Here is a 25684-nt window from a genome sequence, read left to right on the forward strand (position 1 = left end):
ACCCACATCAGGCTCCTGGCTCAGCAGGGAGCCTGCTTCTCCCTTGGACCCTCTCCCCTCTCATGCTGTTTCTCACTCTCTCTCTCACAAATAAATAAAATCTTAAAAAAAAATAAAACTATGACATTTGAAAAATAAATAAATTAAATAAACTATGACATCTGAGATAACTGGAAATTTGAATACTGGATAGTTGATAATACTAAGGAATTGGGGAGGTAAATACATATATACCTATATATACATTTTAAGAGTTATTATTTTTTTTAAGATTTTTATTTATTTATTAGAGAAAGACAGACCACAAGCAAGGGGAGCAGCAGGCAAAGGGAGAGGGAGAAGCAGGGTCCCCGCTGAGCAGGGAGCCCGACACTGGGAGTGATCCCAGGATCCCGGGATCATAACCTGCGCCGAAGGCAGATGCTTAACCGACTGATACACCCGGGCGCCCCAAGAGTCATTATCTCTTAAAGATACACTAAATAAGGCGCCTGAGTGGCTCAGTCATTAGGCGTCTGCCTTCGGCTCAGGTCATGGTCCCAGGGTCCTGGGATCGAGCCCCACATCGGGCTCCCTGCTTGGCGGGAAGCCTGCTTCTCCCTCCCCCGCTCCCCCTGCTTGGGTTTCCTCTCTCACTGTGTCTGTCAAATAAATAAATAAAATCTTTAAAAAAAAAATTGTTTTAAATGGGGACAAGAATAAACAACTACAGCCAAATGTTGAAACTAACTGGTAAATATATAGGGGCTCACTGACTCTACTTATGAGTGTGTTTGCATTTTAAAAAGTACATAATAACAGGAACAATAATAGATTCCAAAGACTTCCTCCACTATGTGGGAGAAGAAAAAAAACAAGATAAATAATTCAAACTAAAACCCCCTAGTTCAAATTAGGGCCAAGTTTGGAGCGGATAGGGAGACAGGAACCACCACACAAGAGTTTTTCTCTTATTTAATTCACCCGATTTTCACAAATAGTCAGCAGTGGGGTGAGGAAAATCTCACAGTGTTCCAACATAATGGGGGCATGCTCGAAGAGAAAAAATTTTTTTTCAAGAACTATTTCCTCTGCCAGTCCTGCCCTAGACATCCATTTATAAAGGAACTTTCAACGTTTTCTGAAGCCCAAGAAGTAGGGTCCTCAGGGTGTTTTGTGTGGGGACAAAGCTTCCCTAAGACCCTGAGCACATATGATCCTGATTGTACACAGAGGTTTCTGGGCATGAAAATAGTATTTTTTCATTCCTAGTTTCCTGGCTATGCTCCAAGACTACCTTTCCTATCAAGTTATCTTTAGTAAGATCCTTGGGGGGGGGAACTTTCAAAGACTTATGAAAACATCTGCACATACACATTTCAGCACTTCAAGTAATGACACCAAGTGTTTTCTGAGATTCTAAAGAGAAAAACACATTTTAAAATTACCTAATCCTACCAAAATTTCTGCTGTGGGCAATCACCACCATACCTAAATTACATAATTATTATTGGCAGAGCAAAAAAGAAAATTAACACCTTCTTAGAATTCACTATATGCCAAGTATTTAATATGTATTTTCAACTAAACTTTCCTCATAACAACCCTAGTATTTTTTTTTAAAAGACTTATTTCAGGGGTGGGGAGGGGCAGAGGGAGAGGGAGAGAATCCCCAAGCAGACTCCCCACGGAGCACGGAGCCCAACGCAGGGCTCAATCTCAAGACCCCGAGATCATGACCTGAGCTGAAACCAAGAGTCAGCCTCTCAACCAACTGAGCCACCCAGGTGCTCCAGGTGAGTATTAGTACTGTCTGAATATTACAGATGAGAAAAGTAGGGTACTGAGAGGCTAAGTAACTTGTAACTAAGTGGCAGAACCAGATGTGAACCCAACCAGTCTAGCTCCAACATCTGGGCTGCTCTCTGCTACACTACTACTCTACACCCTAAAACTTTTCACTCTAAAACGTAGGGAAGATGACTATTTGAACACTTCCAGACCCTAGATCATTGACTCTCTTCATAATCCTAATAATCTTTGAGATTTTACATTAAAAACATTTAACTGGCAGATCCTTCTTTAATAAAATTAAACTGTCTGAAGAGAATTAACAGCAGCTATTACAGGCCTTAGCACCAGTTGGCAAGAATAATGAGGCCCCCTAACTGCTCACCCTAATGCAAAGCTCACCAGCTGACAGACCTTAGGTAGGTACAGAGATCCCAACCATTTTATATTGTTTCATTCTTCCATTTGTTTGGTTAAATCAGAATCAAACATCTGTATCATGAAAGAGACAAGGAAACACAAAGTTAAACAAATGTGACAAAGGAAGAAACAGAATTCATAAAACAAAATAGATCTTGTTAAAAGCTTCTAACTAAGATCCTCAGAAACAGTCAAGATTTTGCATACATAAAGCAAGACAGGATGCTGTGAAAAGGCAAAAAAGAATGAGAAAAGACTCTTGGAAATAAAAGATAAATTTAAAAAAGGCAATATAAGGTTTGAAGTTGTAAAGATGAAATTTAAAAAGTAGACAAAAACAGAGACAAAAAATTATCAAAGGAGACACAGCATCAGTCCAGGAGGTCAGCATGTGATTAATAAGAATTCCATAAAGAACAGGGAACAGTCAATGGTACTGTAACAGTGCTGTATGGAGACCAATGGTAACTGCACTCGTGAGGAGCATAGCATAACAGAGAGAGATGTTGCATCACTATGTTGTGCACTTGAAATAATGTAACATTGTGTGTCAACTATACTTCAAAAAAAAAATTAAAATTAAAAAAAGGATTCCAGAATGAAAAGAAAAAAAACTGGAGGAAGTTTCTGAATATAAATTTTCCACAAAAGATTAATAAGTTAATACATTTATAGAAGTCTTCCAATTAATAGGGCCCCCTCAGTCCTCAAATAGAAGCCCAAATCAAGACATATCACTAGAGAATTTGAGACAAGGGATAAAAAAGATACTGCAAACTTTCAGAGAAAAGACAGCTCATCTACAAAGGAACAAGAATCAAACTGGCCTAAAACTTTTTATCAATAATGAAGGATACTAAGAGTCGAGCAATGCCTTTAAAATTCTGACAGAAAATTATGTTCAACCTAGACTTCTATTCCCAGCCACACTAACAATCCAGTTTAACAGAGAAAAATGTTTTCAGACAAGGAATTGCTCAAAATTTACCTCCCACACGTCTTACCTAGCAAAACAAGGCAATAAAACCAAGAAAGAGGAATATATGGGAAATAGGAGCATAATGAAAGCAAGTCACAAGATGTCAGGTGAGCAGAAATTCTAAACAAAGCACACAGAACAGAGCAGGAGGACAGAGGGTATCAAGGAAGGTAAGTATGAAAAAGAGAGATACTAGAAATTTGATACTATCTTAAAAAATGGAAAAATTAAGGAAGCTATAAAAGCAAATAATACCACCCCCAAAAGAATACAACTGAGAATTCTGATATGGGGAGCACATCCTGTTTTATTTTTGGAGAATTACCTTCTCCCCACCCCTAATACATGTGATTCATACAGGGCTGACCCCATACCCATCTGTAAGAGTATGCATGTTGACCAGGCTCTTAACTATTCTAATCCATTCCCTCTGCTTTGCCATAACTTGTTTGGAAATAAACACAAAGCCTAGAATCTGCACAGGTGTGTAAGGGGTGGGCAGGGTGTGGAGGATCCTGAAAATAAAGCTAAAAGGAGGAAATCAGACTGGTTAACAGCAAGAGAAAAACTCTTCAAAGCAAGGTTTGAGCACCTGGATCCAATCCTACTCTATCCTGGACTCTCAGTTCTGGGAACTAATTTTCTTCTTCACTTAAGTTATTATTGCACTGGTTTTCTAACACATACAAGGATCCCTGTCTTAAATACTCCTCTTTCAAAGCAGGAAGTCAAAAGATATCACCTACTGTTAGTGTAATAAAAATACACAGTATTGACCAAGGTGACCAGAGAGCTAAAAATAATGATAGAACTACAGCAGAAAGAAGATGGGAAATGAGGTAGTGGTGTTGGGAAATAATTTGTAATGGGTCTCTATGTCTTTCAGGCAAGACACTGTCTGCTCATTGTTCTGGACTGTATTTTCAAGGATGTTCATAGAGCAAACAGCCTTGCAAGACAGAAAGTGTTTTCTTCAAGAACAAAAAGCAAGCATGCTTACTGTCTCCCTCTGGAACAAAGGGCAGGCATACTTATTGCCTGTAATAAAATATTTGAAATATCTGAGCTCAGAGTTTTCTTCAGTAACAAAACCCACTATGTGAATAAGTATTATGTGCCCTCTCTGCAGTACCCTGTGGGAACTGAGGCTCAGAACACTGGCACAAACGAACGCTGATACTCTGGCTACTGCTACGTAATAAACTGTACTTCATCTCTAACTCTGTGTCTTCCACGAGCATCCATGAAACTGTGGCAGGCTAACTTGTTAGCTTCAAGTAGGGTAAAATCTCAGCTCCCTTATAATTCTTGACAGGTGGTAAATGAGAGCCAAATCTTGACTATCACTGCAGAAAGTCAACAGATAATGCTTAAAATTGGCAAATCAAGAAATGGAAAAATCATATTAACATGGGGAATTATGAATCAATCTTAGAAACAACTGAAGTGGTTCCACTGGAGACGGAACTGAGGTGGGGAGGGGTAAGGAAAGGGGATTACTGCTTTCATCATAAACTGTTCTGAACCATTACATTTTTCCCCCACCATGAACAAACATGCATTTGAGAAAGAAGCCTCTGCTGGCTCCTGCAAAGGGGAAAAAGAAGTATTAAGAAAAAGCTTTTGTCAGTATTTTATCCCACCAAAACTCAATGGGAGCATCAAAAAAGCACCTCATTCAGTAGGATGTTCTCATCACAGTTCTAGAAACTTAAACCGGAAACACTCTCCCCAATGGTCATCTCAGGCCAAAAAAGCCTCAATGTATCTCCAAAAGTAGTACCTCATGTCTTGCTTTGGAGCATTTTTTTTTTTTTTTGATAAAATGATTCTCTCTACACAATAGCGTCCTACAACTTTTCCTATGCAAAACACATTACTGGCTTCAGCATATAAATATGTATCCTTAAGCATAATTTCCTGCAACAGTAGATTCTAATTCACCCTTCACAAATCACCATTGTTTTTAAAACAAATTAAAATTAATTGTTCTTGAGCTAACCCAAATTCAAATAACAGAAGATCTGGTTAGGAGCCAGTCCTGGTTTTATTTAAAATATACTTTAAGTTGCATTAGTTAATTTTAACATAATATTACTGTTTCAATCACAGTGGCCTCATTCAATCAACTGAAGTCATGCGAAGCTGGAACAAATAAAGATAAAGGTCTCTGTGACATCAGGGTTCCACTAAATTGTTTCTAATTTCTTTTTCACTTCTAGGTGCTCTTCACCAGGAAAACATTTTGGGTAGTGAAGTTCCTCTACGGGTCATACTGCTTGGATTTGAATTCCAGCTTCAACACACTTAATGGCTAAGCAAACCACTTGACCTCTAAAACCTCTAAAGTTTTCCCCAAGAAAAGGGGACAAGAATGCATTCATCATAGGGTTTTAATAAAGATTAGAAAATAAAATACACATAATATGTTTAATATAAGGCCTAGTCCAAAGAAAGGAAGGAAGGAAGCTATTACTATCGTCATTCCTCACTTTGTGGAAAGCCACCTCCAGTAGGAAATAAATGTTCCATCTGCACACAATGGAACACACTCAAACCTAGAGACTCTGTCTTATTAACTAAACCACCACCAAAGGCTATGACAAACAACTTCACCAAAAAAGGTGCTAAAGGTTTGAAGTAGATGATGTATTTCAGCAAAGCCAAAACTCAGTCCCTTTTCCACCAAGAGAATATAGTCCTTAAACCTTGCACAAGTTTTGCCTTGGTATCATAATGGAACACAGTGGTCTCCAAAAGCAAAACTTTTTAAATCATGGAAACAGTACTTTTAAATACAAATTTTTTAAATAAAAATGATTTTATAACTTACTTTCTCACATGTTACCTTCTTCCTACCTTCATTCAACAAATGCTTGCTGAGCATCTATGACGCACCTGAAATACAGTGAATAGTCTAAAGCCCCTAAAGGAATGAACACTGGTGGTGAGAGTGGAGTAATAATCTTAGGTAAATTATACAGTACATGTTTCAAGGAGGTAATTGCTATGGGAACAAACAGACCAGGACAAGGAGACGTGGAAGAACAGGGAGAGGGGAGCCATTGCCATTTTAAACAGAGTGGTCAATATGGGCTTCTTGAGAAGGTGATATACAAAGGATTCAGAAGAGGGGCGGAAGTTAGGCTTGAAGATTTACCTAAGAGAATAGTGTTCTAGGCACAGGGAAAAGCCAATACAAATCCTAAGGCAAGAACATGCCTATCTGATTACCACCACCACTACCTAACAAATAAGCAAAAACGTCAGCTATTATTATTTAGTCTCTCAACAATATCTCCCTCTCCGCCCAAAAAATGTGTGCTAGCAAAACCAAAAGAAAGAAATCAATTTATAAATATTCATTCATTCAACAAATGTTTACTGAACCACCACGTGCTACACACCACTTTCATGCTAAGGACACAGGAAAAAACATGAGACACACAACTTTCTGTTCTAAATTATGAAGACCTCAGGAAGGGGCCTGAGGATGACTACAAAACTCATTTATTAAGCATAGGAAATACTATTTTTCAATGTTCTTTGGCTTATTAGGGCTTCACGGCTTAAAAAAAAAAATTTACAAACTTGACCTCCAGATAAAATGGGATACTATACTGAAAGTATCTTAAAAGTCTCTATCTTTAGAGCATAGATTAATAATAATAATAATAATTCCTTTACCTAAATAGATGATAATTTCAAAAGTACTAACAATGACATTATATAGGGTGCATGGGTGGCTCAGTCAGTTAAGTGTCTGCCTTCGGCTCAAGTTATGATCCCAGGGTCCTGGGATCAAGCCCCACACGCCAGGCTCCCTGCTCACCATGGGAGTCTGCTTCTCCCTCTCCCATTCCCCCTGGTCGTGTTCCCTCTCTCGCTGTCTCTGTCAAATAAATAAAATCTCAAAAAAAAATCTTTTAAAAAAATGACATTATATATATAGCTTCTCCCCTCTGCCCCTGAAGAACCAATACATTGCTACTGGGAGTCTAATCATTTTTCTACCACTTTCCCAAGATTCACTTCAATTAGAGAAAAAAATGCAATCTACCAATCTACCAATGCTGTGCTAGAATAGCTGAGTAAGTGGTGTCTGCTCTCTAAGACATCATATGGTTTGGGAAAACATATGTATACATCCTTTTTTGAATGTTATTTCCTATTTCAAAAGTAAGTACAGCTCATAATACCACCTGGTTGTATGGAAAATTACTATGAATTTTTTCCCTCAAGTTCCAACCAAAAGTTTATTTTACAGAGTTAAAAACATTTTAAAAACACTTATTTCTCTGGGGTGCCTGGGTGGCTCACTGTCCACCTTCTGGTTTCAGCTCAGGTCACCATCTCACAGTTGTGGAACAGAGCCCCTCCTCCGGCTCTGTGCTCAGCAGGAAATCTGCGGGAGATTCTCTCCCTCCCCCTCCAAACCTTCCCCGCTAGTCCCTCACTTGTGGGCGCTGATGTACCCACTCTCTAACAAATAAATAAAATCTTAAAAAAAAACCCACTTATTATTCTATAAAAAAATCACAATTTAGCAGAATATATTTTACATAATTTATCTGAGCCCACACTGCAACTGGAGAATAAAAGGTTAGAGAAACACAAGAAATATTATGGAAAAGGAACTAAATTGAATATATTTGTTGATTACTTTCTTTTTCCCCAATTAAGTTAAAGGGTATTTTAAGATCAGCTGGAACATGTTTCTACATGTTAAGGAATGTACATGAGAAAGAGGGCCAAAAAAAAAAAATTATCTCATTTTAACCTTGTGCCCTAATCTACATTTTAAGAGAGCAACTCCTGAAAAACACATTACTCACTTGTCTTCCTGTCAGTTTACGGTGAAGTAGGGGCATACCTCAGAGATATTGCAGGTTCAGTTCAGACCACCACAATAAAGCAAATACAACAAAGCAAGTCAAATGAGTTTTTTGCTTTTCCAGTACATATAAAAGTTATGTTTACACTATACTGTAGTGTATTAAGTATGCAACAACATTAGGTCTAAAAAGCAACACAGAGGGACACCTGGGTGGCTCAGTAGGTTAAGCGTCTGCCTTCAGCTCAAGTCATGATCCCAGAGTCCTGGGATCAAGTCCCGCATTGAGCTCCTTGCTCAGCAGGGAGTCTGCTTCGCCCTCTGCCTGCCACTCCCCCTGCCTGTGTGTGCTCTCTTTCCAACAAATAAATAAAATCTTTAAAAATAAGTAAAATAAAAAAGCAATGTACATACCTTAATTTCAAAATACTTTATTACTAAAAAATGCTAACTATCATCTGAGCTTTCAGCAAGTCTTAATTTTTTTTGCTGGTAGAGGATCTTAACTTCTGTGTTGATGGCCGCTAACTGATCAGGATAGTGGTTGCTGTGGCAATTTCTTAAAATAAGACAACAATGAAGTTGGCCACACTGACTCTTCCTTTCACAAACAAGTTCTCTGCAGCATGCAATGCTGTTTAATAGCATTTTACCAAAAGAACTCCTTTACAAATTGGAGTCAATCCTCTCAAGCCCTACTGCTGCTTTATCAGTTAAGTTTATGTAATATTCTAAATCCTTTGTTGTCATTTCAACAATCCTCATCTTCACTAGGAGGAGGTTTCTCTTCAAGAAACCATTCTTTTGCTCATGTATAAGAAGCAACTCTCTCTGTTCAAGTTTGATTATGAGACTGCAGCAACTCAGTCCCATCTTCAGGCTCCACTATTTTTTTTTTTAAGATTTTATTTATTTGTCAGAGAGAGCACAAGCAGGGGGAGTGGCAGGTAGAATGAGAAGCAGGCTCCCCGCTGAGCGAGGAGCCCAATGTGTAACTAGATCCCAGGATCCTGGGATTATGACCTGAGCCGAAGGCAGATGCTTAACCAACTGAGCCACCCAGGCGCCCCTTCGGGCTCTACTTCTAATTTTAGTTCTCTTACTGTTTACAACACATTCTGCAGTTACTTCCTCCACTGAAGTCTTGAATACCTTAAAGTCATCTATGAGGGTTAAAATCAATTTCTTCCAGGTTCCAGTTAATGTTGATAATTTGACCTCTTCCCAGGAACCACAAATGTTCTTAATGACATCCAGAATGGGGGCTCCTTTCCAGAAGGTTTTCAATTTACCTTGCCCAGGAACGCCTATCTATGGCAGCTACAGCCTTACAAAATGGATTTCTTAAATAAAAAGACCTGAAAGTCAAAATGACTCCTTGATCCATGGGCCACAGAATGGATGTTGTGTTAGCAGTCATGAAAACAACATCCCCATCACAGCTCTCGGGTGGCCAATAAGCAGTGCTATTTCAATATCTGAGAAGTAGGTCTCAATCGTGGGCTTAAAATATTGGGTAAACCATGTTGTAAACAGATATGCTGTCATCAAGGCTTTGCTATTCCATTTATAGAGCACAGGCAGAGTAGAGTTAGCATAATTCTTAAGGACCCTGGGATTTTTGGAATAGTAAACAGGCATTGGCTTCAATTTAAAGTCATCATTAGCATTAGCCCCTTAACAAGAGAGTCAACCTGTCCTTTTTGGTTTTTTTTTTTTTTAGATTTTTTTTTTTTAAGATTTTATTTATTTATTTGACAGAGGGAGAGACAGCGAGAGAGGGAGCACAAGCAGGGGGAGTGGGAGAGGGAGAAGCAGGCTTCCCGCAGAGCAGGGAGCCCAATGTGGGGCTCGATCCCAGGACCCTGGGATCATGACCTGGGCCGAAGGCAGACGCTTAACGACTGAGCCACGCAGGTGCCCCTCAACCTGTCCTTTGAAGACTTGAAACCAGGCATGGACTTTTCTCTAGCTATTAAAGTCCTAAAAGGCATCTTCTTCCAATATAAGGCTATTTCATTTACATTGAAAATCTGTTGAGTGTAAGCCACCTTCATTAATCATCTTAGCTCTATTTTCTGGGTACTTGCTGCAGCTTCTACATCATTTGTTGCTTCACTTTGCACTTTTAGGTTATTGAGATGGATTTCTTAAAGCTCATAAACCAACCTCTGCTAGTTTCAAACTTTTCTTCTGCAGCTTCCTCACCACCTTCAGCCTTCACAGAATTGAAGAGAGTGAGGGCCTTGCTCTGGATTAGGCTTAAGGGAATGTTGTAGCTGGCTTGATCTTCTATCCAGACCACTAAAACTTTCTTCATATCAGCAATAAGGCTGTTTGTTTTCTCTTCATTCATATAATCGCTGGAGTAGCACTTTTAATTTCCTTCAAGAACTTTTCCTTTGCGGGGCGCCCCAAAGTTCATGGCACCCCAAAGCAATTACAATCAAAGATCACTCATCGCAAATCACCCAAACAGAATAATGAAAAAGTCTGAAATATTCAAGAATTACCAAAATGTGACACAGACACACAAACTGACCAAACGCTGTTGGAAAATGGCACCAACAGACTTGCTCAACACAGGGTTACCACAAACATTCACTTTGTAAAAAATGCAAAATCTGCAAAGTGCAATATAGTGAAGCGCAATAAAACAAGGGCCTGTATTATGAGTATGGCTAATGAAACAACTGGAAATGTAGTGAAGTGGCAGCTTCTAAAAATCTTCCTATAAAAAGGCTGGCACGTTAACCTTTGCCCCTTCTTGCATCCTGCAGTGTGGAATGGGCTCCAATAGCTGGAGATCCAGCTAGGTCAATGAAGACATGGGCAACAAACAGTGGAGCAGTAATAGTATGGAAAGAGCCAAGGGGTGGGGTAAGGAATGAAAACAGGCTAGAGGGCTGGTTCTCGACTACAGGGTTTATTATACACAATTGTCAAAACTCATCAAACTGTCTGCTTAATATCTGTGCAATTCATCATGCCTCAAAACAAGAGAGAGAAATATGAGTGCTATACCAGCCCTAGACCACATATCTGAACTTTGTAAGGGAAGTACTTTGTTGTTTAACCCACTGTTAGTTTAGATTTTCTATCACTAATACACTCCTCATATAATAATATGTAAAGGACAAAAATCAGTGAAAAAGGCAAGATAATGGTATGAAGAATCTACTACCACTTAGGGTTTTTAAAAGGTAGGGAGAATAGAACTGTTGCCTCCAGTGAGGGGAAAAGGGTGCCCAACAGAGAAGAGAGGAGAAAACTCATTTTTCTGCACCTTTGGTATTTTGAACCATGTGAACACATTACCTATCCAAAAAATAAATGCTCTTTAATCCTATTAAATATTCCATTTAAATTTTTTGAAATTTTGGTATATGCAGATTTTAATGATTTGAAGACTTACATTGACTTTAGTTTCAACATGATCTCACACTGGACTAATTACCCAGAAAACCACTAGACACAAAAATGACAAAAGAATATGCTGGAAGGAGGAAAAAGGCGAGGAGAGTACTGGGTGCCTGGGTGGCTCAGTTGGTTACGAAACTGCCTTTGGCTCAGGTCATGATCCTGGAGTCCGGGATCGCGTCCCACATCGGGCTCCCTGCTTAGCGGGGAGTCGGCTTCTTCCTCTGACCCTCCCACCCCCCTTGTGCTCGCTCTCTCTCTCATTCTCTCTTTCAAATAAATAAAATCTTAAAAAAAAAAAAAGGGCAAGGAGAGTACTGAGAACTCATCTTTTGAGGAAAAAAGACAAGAAAACATTTTAACCCAAAAGAGAAGCATTTGGGTCATTCTACTGCTGGAAATACATTATTTATCTTTTAATTTCTCATTATCTACTTTCAGTAAGAACAAAGGCAGCTAGCAAAATCAAAAAGGCCAAATAGGCTTTTTCTCTATTAACTGAAACAATCATACAAAAGGTTCTTTCTTGTTAGGTAAGTACAGATTATGAATAGTTACAAATAGTAACTGTGAAAGTTTGTGAATCAGATTAGAAATTGAAATAAAATGAGAATTTCTGAGAAATTTACCAAACTCACCTTCCCTGTTTTCTTAACACTTTTAAAATTTGCATATGTTAATCCTGTTACCTTTTTCTTGGTATAAACAATGTAACAAGTTTTTACCTGATTCTAGAGGAAACAAAAATTAGTAATTGTCAGACTAGTCCTTAAGTGATTGACTCAAGAAACCAATTAAGACTTTTAAAGGAATTCCCACTGAATTAGGGCTGTGGTTAAGAGGTAACATATTTAAACCAGAGCCATTAAACAAGAGAAAAATTCAACAAGTTTTTGGTGAAAGAAATCCTCAGAAACACTGGGGGACACACGAACAGACCTTTAATAACATAAAATCATAATATTTAAGTAGTCCAACAAATGAGTTGGCAAGCAAATTTTAATCTTCAAAATTAATTATATCTTTTAAAGAAGCATGCTGCCCTTGTTTTCCCCTTAAAAGGGGAAATCCACGAGATATTCATAAAGCAACAATTCTTAAAAGCTTTACAACTCCTCATTCTCTACTAAAAGAGTTTAATTAAAATTTAAGCAGGATAGACAAGGTAGATTCACAAAACAAGATAACAACTACAGTAAGAATCACATAATTTTTTTGGTAAAATACCCAAGAATATTTTGGGTTACTGAAAAGATCAGTAATGCAAAAGCTAAGCCCCTAGATCAAATAAAGACGGGAGAAAATAATTCATTTTTTCAATTCAGAAATAAAGCAGTTACTAACATGGCTTAAGTTTTCACTTAAATTTCAAGACTATCAATTTAAAAAAAAATCAGTAGCTCTAAAATGTTTTGTAACTGTAATATTTAAGTGTAAAAAATATTTTATACTACAGTCTTACAAATATATGCAACTTGAATGTAAAGTTATGTTTTGAGGAAAACTTATAACCTAATTTAAAAAAAAATGTCAACTTTCCAGAAGTTAATATATTTTAATTAATAAATATCCAAACAAAAACAATTTTACTTAATGATATTTGCCAAAGAGAGGAAAACCCACAGGGTGTTAAACAATAAGACAAAAGAATATATTCTTAAAGACTGCTATTTGCCAGGGACACCTGGGTTGCTCAGTTGGTTAAGCATCTGCTTTGGGCTCAGGTCCTGATCCCAGGCTCCTTGCTCAGCAGGGAGTCTGCTTCCCCATCTGCCTGCTGCGCCCCCTGCTTATTATACTCTCTCTCTGACAAATAAATAAATAAAATCTTAAAAAAAAAAAAAAAAGACTGCTATTTGCCAACAGTATTTAGAAGATTTGTAAAATAGTGCTAAGAGAAAAAGTGACAGAAGTTAACTAATGCACTTACATAATACCTGGCATCTAAAACATACTGCATTTTTTTTAGTAAATGAATAGTAAACAAATAGGCCTTGAAATTCCATAAGTTAAAAATGTTGGTATATAGCTATTTTACCAAGATAACCATATAACATGTTAAATATAACATAGGCAAAGAAAATACCAAATGAAAGATAGGATTCATAAAACATAAAACTATATATATGATCTTCTTCAGACTTATTTTCAGGATCCATTTTTGTCATCCTTTTTGTAGTATTCCAAATGAGCTAAAACATTGTAATGGATGGTAGAGCTCTTCAACTAGAAGAATGCCTGAACTACAGAAACCTATCCCCTAAGGCTAAAGGGACGAGGGTGCAGAAAGTACCACGAACCTCCAGAGAATAATCCTGATGACTGAACTTGAAATAAAATCTCTTGGCCTACTTAGGAAACAAGTTTGCCACTCTTGGTTCCTGGACAATAAAGCAAATGTGTCCTTTGAGACTTCCTTACCAAACTCAAATTTCATCTTCAGAAACTCCAGCTAATCAAAAATTCCCTACTGTAGTTCCAAGAGTGATCTTACAGCTTCAAGTAGACTACTTTATAAACAAAATTAAATTCCTTCATTTTCAAGAACCAAATGAATACTTCAATAAACTCCTACAAATGAATTTGCTAGAAGGTGTCTAAGTTAACCAGCAGAGTAGAAAACAAAACAGAATTTCAAAAAATTTAAAGCTGAATTTAAATCCCCCCTTAAAGATGAGGGGGAAAAGCGGCGCCTGGGTGGCTGTCAGAGGAACGAACATACGACTCTTGATCTCAGGATTGTGAGTTCGAGCTCTACATTGAGTGTAGATATAAATAAATAAGCTTAAAAAAAAAGATGAAGGAGAAAAGCTAAGCCTTTAACTATGTAACTACAGTTTGGAGACATAAGATATAAAGCTTAGTATTTAATAAGGGAGATAAGACTAATAATATTTATGAAACAATAACAATAAACAACGGTATATGATGAAGTGCTAGGGTGCGGCTGAGTACTTAATATACGCAGTGGGAGCTCCAGAAATAGATTGCAGAGGCACTGGAGAGTCCAAGGTTTTATGGGAACAGGCTCCTCATAATGGATGATTACATTTGCAGAAATGGAAAGGGAAGGTACAGCTGAGGAAACTACCTAATTGAACCCCAGGTTTGTTGCAGGCAGTCCCAGAAACATGTGAGGAAGAAAGAGGGGATGAACCACCTTATGAAAAGTCTTGAAAGCTACCTTTAAATGGGATTTGGGAAAGTAAAATCCCAGTGGGATTTTTGTTCAATTAACCCAGCAAGTGTACAAAAAGACTAAAGAGAGTAAATAATGGATTTATGAAAACTACAGAGACAATTATAGAAATCTAAACCCAGAATGATCATTGGTTTAAATCTATACTATCCAATACAGAAGCCACTAGCCACACCTGGTTTTTGAGCATCTGAAATATCACCTGTCTTAACTGAGTTGATATTTACATGTAATATGAACGTCAAATTTCAGACTTTGCATGAAAAAAAAGAATGTAAACTATCTCTGTAATTTTTTATATTGACTACCTGTTCAAATCCTGTTTTGGATATATTATGTTAAATAACATTTTTAAAATTATTTCCAGATGTTTCTTTTTACCATTTTTAATGTGTTAATCTAGAAAATTTTAAATTACATATGGCTCACATTATATTTCTCCTGAACAAGTGAACAGCACTGCTCTAGGGTTATCTCAACTTTTCTGACCCTCCCACTCCCATGATTTGAAAAATTTTAACATGCACCAAATAAATTTATATACTTCTAAATTTTACATTTATGCATGTACTACCAAACTTCTATATTTTACATACAATATAAAACAAACACAAAAATAAATACTACAAGGATGAAAAAAATAACTAGAAGTTCCAATACTTTTCTTTTTGCAACCCAATGGACTATCCCATATGCTCCATACTGGAGGCTTAGAATGTTAGCAGAGAGACTGATCAAGAGAAAGACAAATCCAACTGAAAGATTCACTAAAATTTAATGACTGGTTGACTATGGGAGCAAAGGAGAGGGGATGAATTAAGGATGACATCTACTGTTTGCTACTCAACATCCAGTAGCCCCTTAATTTCCCTCAGGAAAAAAAAGCTAAGCCATCATGCTGTGTAGGTAGCAATGACCCCAACACCTCAGCTCCAGGGGTAGGCCCAGGCTGGCTAAACCAGTTACCAAATCTTATCTGGCCTTAGTGGTTGATTCAGAAATGTCAATTTAGCCCAAAGTCAATGAGATACACAAGACATCTGCTGGGGCTCCAGGGAAGAGAAACTCTCTTCTAGCTACACTTCTTAAGCTGAAGTGCACAGATTCCCCCAAAGGGTTTAGGTATAGAACTCAGGGTGTCTGTAAGCTCAGATGAGGGGGTGAAAGATATCTTTAACTTCACTAAATTTAACTGAAATTTAGCATCTCCTTCTTTTGTGAGTCCAGTCAACAGACCACAATATTAGTAACACCACTCTGTTACCCGCAGAAATCACATAGTTTCCTATCACATTACCATTGGTTGCAGACACAAAGAGTGACAATGTTCATCACTACTTGGAAATTATTAGAGCCATACTAAATCTTATTATTTAACAAAGAAGCACATACTCTCTTACAATTTTTAAAAAATATTTTGATAATGGTATTTTAATATGAACGTCTCTGTTAGACCCATGTACTTTATTTAAAAATAGTTGTGAAGGCCCTAGGCGGGTGTTGACATGATGTGATTTCTGGCCAGTGCTCTAAATGTCAAAGTGAAGAAATTCAATGAAGTCTGGGTAAATCGCGGGAGTAACTAGGACTCTCTTAAGGTAGCCAAATGTCTCACCACCTAATAGTGATGCACAGGAACAAGATTCCCACTGTCCCTACCTACTATCCAGCAAAACCACAGCCAAGGGAACATGGAAAGATGACCCTGTTAAGCTTGACTCCAGGCTGGCATGGTGAAGTCACAGGAGAGGTGTAGAATGAGTGGAAGGCCACTGGTGCCCCACCCCCTCCACAAGTTGGGATGAGGTTGGCCAGCCTTGAGGGCCACCGGTGAAATACTGTTACTCTTAACAGTTTTTTAAAAATAAAATAAAATAAACATAACCCATGAAAGGAGTCCTATAGGCTTCAGACTGCCAAAGGAGTAGAGGAAGGAACAAAGGTCAAGAGCCCTGCCCTACAGCTTCTACTGAAGCACTCATCCCTCCCCTCTGGATTTGTTGGCATGAGGACCTAGACCTTGAGCTGCTGACAAACATGCTGGGACCAAAAAGGGACAAACACATCAGAAGCAGAGCTCATTAAATAAAGGAAAAAAGAGAAAAATGAGATTCTGATCACATAAGTACAGTTTACCAAGCTTCACCTTTGGACTTTACAGTATTGTGAGCTAGTAAATTTGAATTGGTTTTGTTATACCCAGAACATAAAATCTAAATGGTACAACTGATTTCAATAGTTCCTATCTCAGGAAACTAGGACAATACCCATGGTCTTTGCACAGAAACAGCAAAATTTTTGAAAGACTTGACTGTTACACTGAGGGAATCTGGGGAAAATGAGTTTACTTTTTCACAAACTGAGTATCACTCAGTACTTACTCCAATCCATTCTCACATAGATTTCCTGTTTTATAAAGACTGAACAACTAAAAACTACATTTTCCAGATGCCCTTGAAACTAAGGTTTTACATTTGACCTAAGTGTGGCTAAGCAGACATACCTGCATAAGATATGTAGGACAAAAAAATAACATATAATGATAGCTATGCCCAAGGAACTTAAACTACCTTTTTTTTTTTAGGAAGTTAAACTTCTGTCAGGCATGGTGGCAGCAGCTTTCTGATTCAACAACATGGTCCCTGATGGCAGTAGCTCCCTGAGCAGGCAAATTCTGCAGTGTCATTCTGGGGTTTATTCCTAGAAGCTCTCTCTAGTCTATTCATTCAGCCCAGGGTTACATCTTTCTTTCTCAATAAATCCCATTTGCTACAACTACTTAAAACAAATGCTCTTGCTACAGACTCCTGAACAAGTACAAAGTAAACAGGGACATACAAAAAGCAGCATCCTATTAGCAGTCAGAAACCTAATAAGAGTTAACAGCTTATGGATACAGATGTATGACCTGGAAAGAATTATAATTGAGAAGCCCTAACAGCTAAGGGTCAGATAACAAAGAACACAATAAACAGTCCAGACAAAGCTTTCAATAATTTAAATCTGGAAGAGAAAGAAATGCCAGCATAGCTGAGAAACCAGACAGACAAAGAACCAAGAAAGGAGAGAACTCAAAAAATGAAGTCATCTACACAAATACCAGAGATAACAAACAAGATAAAAATTTAATGTTTTTTTTTAAAGATTTTTATTTATTCATTTGAGAAAGAGAGAAAGAGAGCACAGCAGAGGGAGAGCAGGCAGAGAAAGAGGGAGAAGCAGACTTCCCACTGAGCAGGGACCCTGGGATCATGACCTGAGCTGAAGGCAGATGCCTTAACCAACTGAGGCACCCAGGCGCCCCTCATCTGTTTTTTTACATACTTCCTTCTTCAAAACTTATCATTGGGTACAAAATAATGTTTATACTCACTCCAAAATTGGGTCCCAACCACACTTGTCTGCTACTATTCCTTTTTTTTTTTTTTAATGTAATGTTAAGTCACCATACAGTACTACAGTACATCATCAGTTTTTGATGTACTGTTCCATGATTCATTGTTTGCATATAACACCCAGTGCTCCATGCAATACGTGCCCTCCTTAATACCCATCACCAGGCTGACCCATGCCCCCTGCTACTGTTCCTTAATACAATAACTTCTAACTTCAAAATCATACAGTCGATTTAAATAAAAAAAAAAAAAAACCCCAACTCTTCTCTGGATTCTAAAATTAAGGCCCAAATCAAGACCCATACCTAGGAAGCTTTCTCTGGCAGACCCAGTTGCCTTCTCTGAATTCATATAACATTTACTTTTCTCTTTTCAGACACCAACACCTAACTAAAACCCAAAATGAACTGTAAGCTTAAAGAAAATAGAAGCTGTGTTCTTCATTTCTTTACATTCTGAACACCTAGCACAATGCTACTCAAATGTGCTAACAAAGTAGGACCTTGGAACAGGTAGTTTCAGAAGAAACTGGTGGAAGTAAGACTGCAGAAGATTATAAAGTTAATCAAATTGACTTGGAAGGTACATGAAGGAACTTTCTCTAGTGATAGTAATGTTTAATATCTTGACAGGGTTATAGGTTACAAAGATGTATGAACTTGTCCAAGGTTAGGCTATGGTATACATAAGATTTGTACACTTTACTGTATATAAATTTTACCTTAAAAACAAGTAAACAGGGGCGCCTGGGTGGCTTAGTTAAGCATCTGACTCTTGATTTGAGCTAAGGTCATGATCTCAGGGTCTTGAGATCAGCCTTGAGTGGGGCTTAAGATTCTCACTCTCTTCCTCTGCCTGCACCACCCCCCCCAACCGCTCGTGCACTCTTACTCTTAAAAAAACAAAAAACAAGTAAACAAATAGTTCATGATGGGCACACTGAAGCATTTGGGGGTAAAAATACAACTAAATAGAAGATGGATTGATGAAAGGATAGAGGAAGAGAGACGGAGTGTAGGATGGATGGATAACTAAGTACATATGGCAAAATATGAATTATATAGAATCTACATGTGTCGGTACTGAGGTATTCAATTGTTCAACAAACAATTCTTGTAACTTTTCTGTGATTAAAATTTTTCATAATAAAATGTCAGGGAAGGGATGCCTGGTGGTTCAGTAGTTAAGTGTCTGCCTTCGGCTCAGGTCTTGATCCCAGGGGTGGTCGGGCTCCCTACTCAGCGGGGAGCCTGCTTCTCCCTTTCCCCCACCACTCCCCCTGCTTGTGCCCTCCCGCTCGCTCACTCTAATAAATAAATAAGATCTTTTAAAAAATAAAAATAAAGTGGAAATGAAGGCTGTGAGAGGCTCACATATTTTGCAGGTCTGTCAAGAAAAGGAATGAAAATAATTAAAAAAGGAACAGGGCGCCTGGGTGGCTCAGTCGGTTAAGCGTCTGCCTTCGGCTCAGGTCATGGTCCCAGGGTCCTGGGATCGAGCCCCGCATCGGGCTCCCTGCTCCGCGGGAAGCCTGCTTCTCCCTCTCCCACTCCCCCTGCTTGTGTTCCCTCTCTCACTGTGTCTCTCTCTGTCAAATAAATAAAATCTTTAAAAAAAATTAAAAAATAAAGGAGCATCCTCAGAGAAGAAAGAGAACATACATACATACCTCAGAGTGGGATGTCTGGATTCTACCTCTTCACTCTAGCTCTAATTTTAGACTGCCTACACAGACTAGTTTTGGCTCTGAGCGCTTGTTCTTGACTCAAAGTTAAGTGCTCACTCACTAAGCTCCGTTCATTTTAGAATAATCAAAATCTGTGGAGTCTGGACCCTTTGCCTATATGATAATCTGTTCCCCATTCTTTTCACCTGAGTTTCTAAATACCTCCTTAAACTGACCTTGAGATGAGACCTCTGGTAAATCTGGCATAACATAAATGGCTCACCCTCTTTGTCCAATTCTGGCTCCTCAAACCCATGGCCCTCCATGGCAAGGGATTATTAACACAAAGGTCAAGGATCCTTGCAGCAAGGACAATTCACCTGCACGTCACAGTCCCTGGCTGAGTACCTGGTATAGAGGTATTCAAAAAACGTCTGTCGGATGAATGAAACCCATGCCTTATAATAATATCTAATCACACATATTAATGCTTAGTTTCATATTTATACCTACATTATCCTGAGGACAGGAATGTATGTGCTAGATTCTGAAGTTGAATATTTATTTTTTATTATTTTTTTTAAGATTTTATTTATTTGACAGAAAGAGACACAGCACGAGAGGGAACACAAGCAGGGGGAGTGGGAGAAGGAGAAGCAGGCTTCCCGTAGAGCAGGGAGCCCGATGCGGGGCTTGATCCCAGGACCCTGGGATCATGACCTGAGCCGAAGGCAGACGCTTAACGACTGAGCCACCCAGGCGCCCCGTGAAGTTGAATATTTAAAAGGAGAAGATCTGGAGGCTCCTCTGTGGAGAGCTAACTAGAAGATGGAGTTGGAAATGATAGGTTGATAAACTCTTTCAGCTAATGTTAAGAAACACCTACATTTTAATCATTAATACTCTCCTAGATAATATAGTACGTTCATCAGCTTCAAAATACCATAAACATCAACTAAAGTTAAATTATACAAAGATAAAGAATGACAAGAATTCAATTTCCAGATAACCTAAATGCATTTGGAATTAATCTGTTCTTTCTTGTTGCTTCCAAAGGACTGTAGATTATGCACTTGCTGAATTTTGCCTTTGTCACACATGACTTAACAAGGAAGGCATTCATTATACCACAGTAGCGTCCCTCAAGTATCTGGTTCTAAACAGCTGCAAATTTTGGAAGGTAACACTAAATGATGTCTCTAACGATTAGTATGTTCTCCTCTAACAAATGTTGAAACAAGATTAAGGCTTACTAGAATATCAAAACTCCAAATTAAACTGACTGAGCATAAGTTTAAATTCAAAAAATAAAGTAGGAATTTTGCATAGAAATTTAAATTCTATGTGTTCACAGAATTGATCCAATAAACATATCCAAATAATTTGGAAAATTCACAAAATATAGCACTTTCATTCTTCATATTTGCTTTACCTGTCCAAAAGATGCTATAGTCACTAATGAATGATTTCGTCCTTTCAAATGCAGTAACTGAATAAGATAACATGACATTTTAAAATAATAATAAACCCGATTTCAAATAAATTCCCATTTATAAGTAAAAGCTACCAGACTCGAAACTTCAAGGCCTGGGTAGAAAAACATCCTGCAAAAGGTAGAAACAAGCGGTAAAAATGTTTCAGAAGAGTTATGGCTTGTTAAATAGTTATACAACTGTATACATAAGCTGGCTTTTTTAAAATCTGTCATTGTCCCTCAATCACATCAGAATACACTGAAGACATTATTCTCCACCTATTATCTCATTTTCCATTAGGAAAAAAATTCGTAACTACTAAACACAATAGAGGGGAAAAAAGCATGCCAAGCAGGGGCGATTTTATTATTATTATTATTATTATTATTATTATTATTACTATTATATGTCTTTCAACTCACATTTAGTTTAACTTTCATCTCTTCCCACATACACAAGTACACTTAATTTACACAGAGCCACATAGCCTGCCCCAGAAAGGTTACTTGGAAAAGACATATGCAAGTGTCCTTCTGAACCTCCTTCAATTTCATTACATAGTATCTTTCCATGATCCTTTCATCTTAAGAGTAGGCTAACAGGGGCTCCTGGGTGGCTCAGTCATTAAGTGTCTGCCTTCAGAAGCTCAGGTCATGGTCCCAGGGTCCTGGGATCAAGCCCTGCATCAGGCTCCCTGCTCAGTGGGGAGCCTGCTTCTCCCTCTCCCACTCCCCCTGCTTGTATTCCCTCTCTCGCTGTCTCTCTCTGTCAAATAAATAAAATCTTAAAAAAAAAAAAAAAAAGAGTAGGCTAACACCCTCACTATCCTCAGTTTCACCTTAACTCTGTTAACTATCAGTCTTGAGGATCCAAAGGCTCAAATTTTGTCTTGAGCCTTCGATCAACATTGTTAACACATAATTCCTAATATCTTAAAAGAAAAAAAAAAAACTTTCAGTAGTACACACAACGCTGCCAAATTTCCAGGGTATCGTGAGTGAGGATCAAAATGAGATTTATAAGAAAGCCTTCTTTTGTGAACTTCCAGTCAAATTCAACAGTAATTAATGAGAGCAAATTTTTGCTTTCATTTCCTTTGTTAATGTATACAGCATAACTTCCACCAGCATGTTGGTGCAAAATCCAAAAAAGACAATCCCTTATCACTTTTAAAGAGCAAATGGAGATGAAGTATTAACAACAAAAAACTACCATTACAAATGAACGTCAGTGAGGAAGGCCTGAGGACTCCTACCCAAGCTTCCTGCTGAAGACCCTAAATTGTAATTATGCTTCAGTTTTAAGGCAACTACCTTTCAAACTAGATTCTATTTAAATGATCCTATAGAGAGAACAAATTAAACTGATATGCTGAAAACCTGAAAAGGGTAATGGCAAGTGACTCACTTCTTTTCTTTTCTGGTGTCGCCTGATCTCATTTTGAAAGCTTTGGAAGAAAAACAACATCCACAGACAAGGCACTTTAATGAAATTCTGTTAGTTTTATATTTGAAAGCAATACACACAAAATTTTAGTTACTTGTCCAGACAAGCCATCCTGGGAATGTTATTGTCATAGCCCAGTCTTAGTAGGAAAGCAAGAAAAAGGCTTTTTGATGAGTTATAACCGTAGGAAACCCTCAATTATCCATGATAGCACAGGACAAAGACAACCTCGATAAATTAATCGTTAGGTAATTATTATTTAAAAAGAATACTGGATTAATTCAAACCTCCCTCCCCGCCCCTCCACAACAGAAAAAGTTCATTTAAGATCTGCTCTTCCCCTTCCTAACCACTCTCTTAACAAAAATGCAAACAAGCGGATACCGTATATAATTTCAAGACTGTGTAGCAAAAAAGAGTAAGGCAAATTGAATTATCAGCACTCCAACTGGTTCTATTTCTTCAACAATTCCAATCACAAACCATCAAACTGAGTTCAGCTTCCTGAAAGGCATTTACATTAAACACTCAACCCCCCAACCTCCTTAGATTTTTCTAAATCATATGTCTTATATTGAACTGTACTAACAATGCTTGCTTGAAATGATGTTAAAGAACTTGACAACTATTACAACTGTGAAATGCTGATATCGAACCACTTTCGATTCAAATCCGCTGCGATTCCAGGCGTCGATAGAAGACTGAACTTCCTTTTTCTCCCCTCCCGGTCTTCCCCGCCCTTCCGCGCGCCAAGGTCCAAGCCGGGGCCTGCTGTGACATCACAGCCCATCTCTTGGAAACCCTTGACGTCACAGACACGAAGACCCAAAGTACTATGACCTCATCGCTGACTGGGGCCGACCCGCAGTCGACCTGTGCCAGCCCGGAGGCGAGAGAAGCTTCCGAGCCCCCGTCCTGCCCAGTCCCCAAGGAAGGTTAAGGGCAGGCGTCAGCTCACCTGCGCCGGGTTGGAAAGGACAGGGTGGCCGAGCCCAGGCGGGCGCGACCAGGGGAGGCGACCCCCACCCAGAGCTCGACTTCCTCACCTACCGCGGGTCACGGAGGTTGAAGAGAGCCGGTCCAGTGCCTCCTCACGGCCTATCCGTGATCTCCTGAGCTTCAGCCCGGACCCGGGACCCGGCTGCCGCCTGCCGGCCCGCTCGACCTTCCTCGGCCCGCGGGGGCGCTCAGCGCCCGGCCAGTGCGCTGGCTGAGACCGGCCCGGGAGGAGGCGCGGGCCGCCGGGCCCCTGCCACAGACGCGCCGAGCGCGCCGCGAGCCCGGGACCCGCGGGCGGCGCCCCCACCCCCACCCCCACCCGCCCCGCGCCCGGGGAGCGCAGGCAGGCGGCGGGAGGGGGCGGGGAGCGGCCACCGTGGCCGCCGCCGCAGGACCCCGACCGCGCTGCCCTCACGCCACGCCCCACCGCGGCCCCAACCCACCTGCGCTCCTGCCCCGGCCCGGGCCTGGCCCGGGGCTGCACACCCCGATGCGGCGGCGGCGGCGGCGGCGGCGGCGGGAGGCCTGGCTCGCTCCCCACCGCTGAGGCGGACCGAGCGCCCAGCGCGGCGCGGCGGAGCCCAACGCTCGCCCCGAAACCCATTTGTTTGGCTAAAACGGCGTGACGTCACGCGCCGGCCCAATCGACGGTTGGCCAGGGGAGGGGCCGCGGTACCGGGGGGAGCGGGGGGTGCAGCGACTCCTGCCGGGTATTCTGCGGTACTTCGGACGCTGGGGACGGAAAGAGTGAGGGACTTAAAAACCGTGAAGTATTGCGGGCCCCCGAGTGGTGAAGAGCGAAAGCTCCAGGAAAGGAATCAAACCCTCAGGCGAGCGGGTAAGGTAGCCAACGCCAATGTTGTCAATAGACAAGACCAGTTTATTAGGACTCATGGGTGGATCTGGAGCTGCAAATGGTATTAAATACTATTAGATACCCTCGTAGACTTGGGTTCCAATTTTGGTTCTGCTACCAGCTTAGAAGGCTGGATTTCACAGTTCTCATTTGTAAAAGGAGAGAGTCCCTTCTGTCATTCGCTTCTATGCAAATCATGGCAGGACGACCGCACATAGATAAACTTTAGAGAGACAATCTCAAAATGTGGTCTGTAGGGTGCCTGGGTGGCTCAGATGGTTAAGCGTCTACTCTCGGCTCAGGTCATGATCCCAGGTTCCTGGGATCGAGTCCCGCATTGGGCTCCCTGCTCCTTGGGAGCCTGCTTCTCTCTCTCTCTCTCTCTCTCTCTCTCTCTCCTTCTGTCTCTCATGAATGAATAAATAAATAAAATCTTAAAAAAAATGTGGTCTGTAGAAGCTTAAGGAACTATAAAGGAATATATAGAATAGGTAATTAATACTCTATTAATTAATTTAGTACTTTCAAATCAGAGCGCCAGTGAGGAAACTTTTTATCCCCAGGCTTTAAAATAATTGCTTTCATTGTAAAAATAATTTTAACTGCATTGTAGAACATGAGGACAATAAAGAAAAATTCCTTCACAGGAACATGACCACTCTCAGAATCTGGTGTATTTTCTTTCAGATTTTTTTGTCCCATGCATATTTATTTTACAATGTTGTTATCATAGAGTGCACACAGTTTTGGGGCCCTGTTTTTTCAGATGTTTAAGTATTTTTCATATTTCTCATAAGCTTCATCAGCATTTTGACAGCTGTATAAAATTTTATTAAGTGGACATGGAAAATTTACTGAATTCTCTATTCTTAGACATAACTTATTCCCTTCTCTCTTTGCCATTACAAAGAAATCACAGGACATTCCTGAATGTAGATTTTTTTAAGATAAATACCCAGAAATGGAATCATTAGGTAAAAGTGTATCCAAACATTTATAGTTACTAATACAAACTGCCAAAATGATTTTGTAAAGGTTGGACCAAGTTATACTTAAATTAGCAGCTTTGATTTGACCCAGCCCTTTAAAAAGTAGTTTTGTAAAAAAGAAAAGAAAAGAAAAAATTTAAAACTACTCTGGTAATATACATATTTATAAAATCTTAAATATCAAAAAATTTTTTAACTTTTTTAAAAATTAAAATAAGGAAACAAATATTCCCCAT

The 25684-nt window shown here is 39.4% G+C and overlaps 1 protein-coding gene across 6 annotated transcripts in view; it reads right to left on the bottom strand.

The window, feature by feature from the left end:
- The window catches only part of FBXO34 (F-box protein 34), a 97315-nt gene extending 73108 nt beyond the window's left edge, over positions 1 to 24207 (bottom strand). The window contains exon 1 of one of the 6 annotated variants that reach the window (XR_015768500.1): positions 24047 to 24133. Coding sequence is in view for 1 of the 6 variants with exons in the window: in XM_028110815.2 (XP_027966616.2) it covers positions 24047 to 24207 (161 nt within the window). In the remaining 5 variants the exon portion in view is untranslated. Of the gene's footprint in view, positions 1 to 23654; positions 23816 to 24046 lie in introns of those variants that run through there. The other 5 variants (XM_028110815.2, XM_028110409.1, XM_088024583.1 and 2 more) reach the window with 5 other exon arrangements.
- Between the last annotated feature and the right edge of the window lie 1477 nt (positions 24208 to 25684).

Source organism: Eumetopias jubatus, unplaced genomic scaffold (assembly GCF_037043125.1).
Source record: "Eumetopias jubatus isolate StellerSeaLion01/CBP00866 unplaced genomic scaffold, mEumJub1_p1.0 scaffold_7, whole genome shotgun sequence".
Classification (NCBI taxonomy): Eukaryota; Metazoa; Chordata; class Mammalia; order Carnivora; family Otariidae; genus Eumetopias; species Eumetopias jubatus.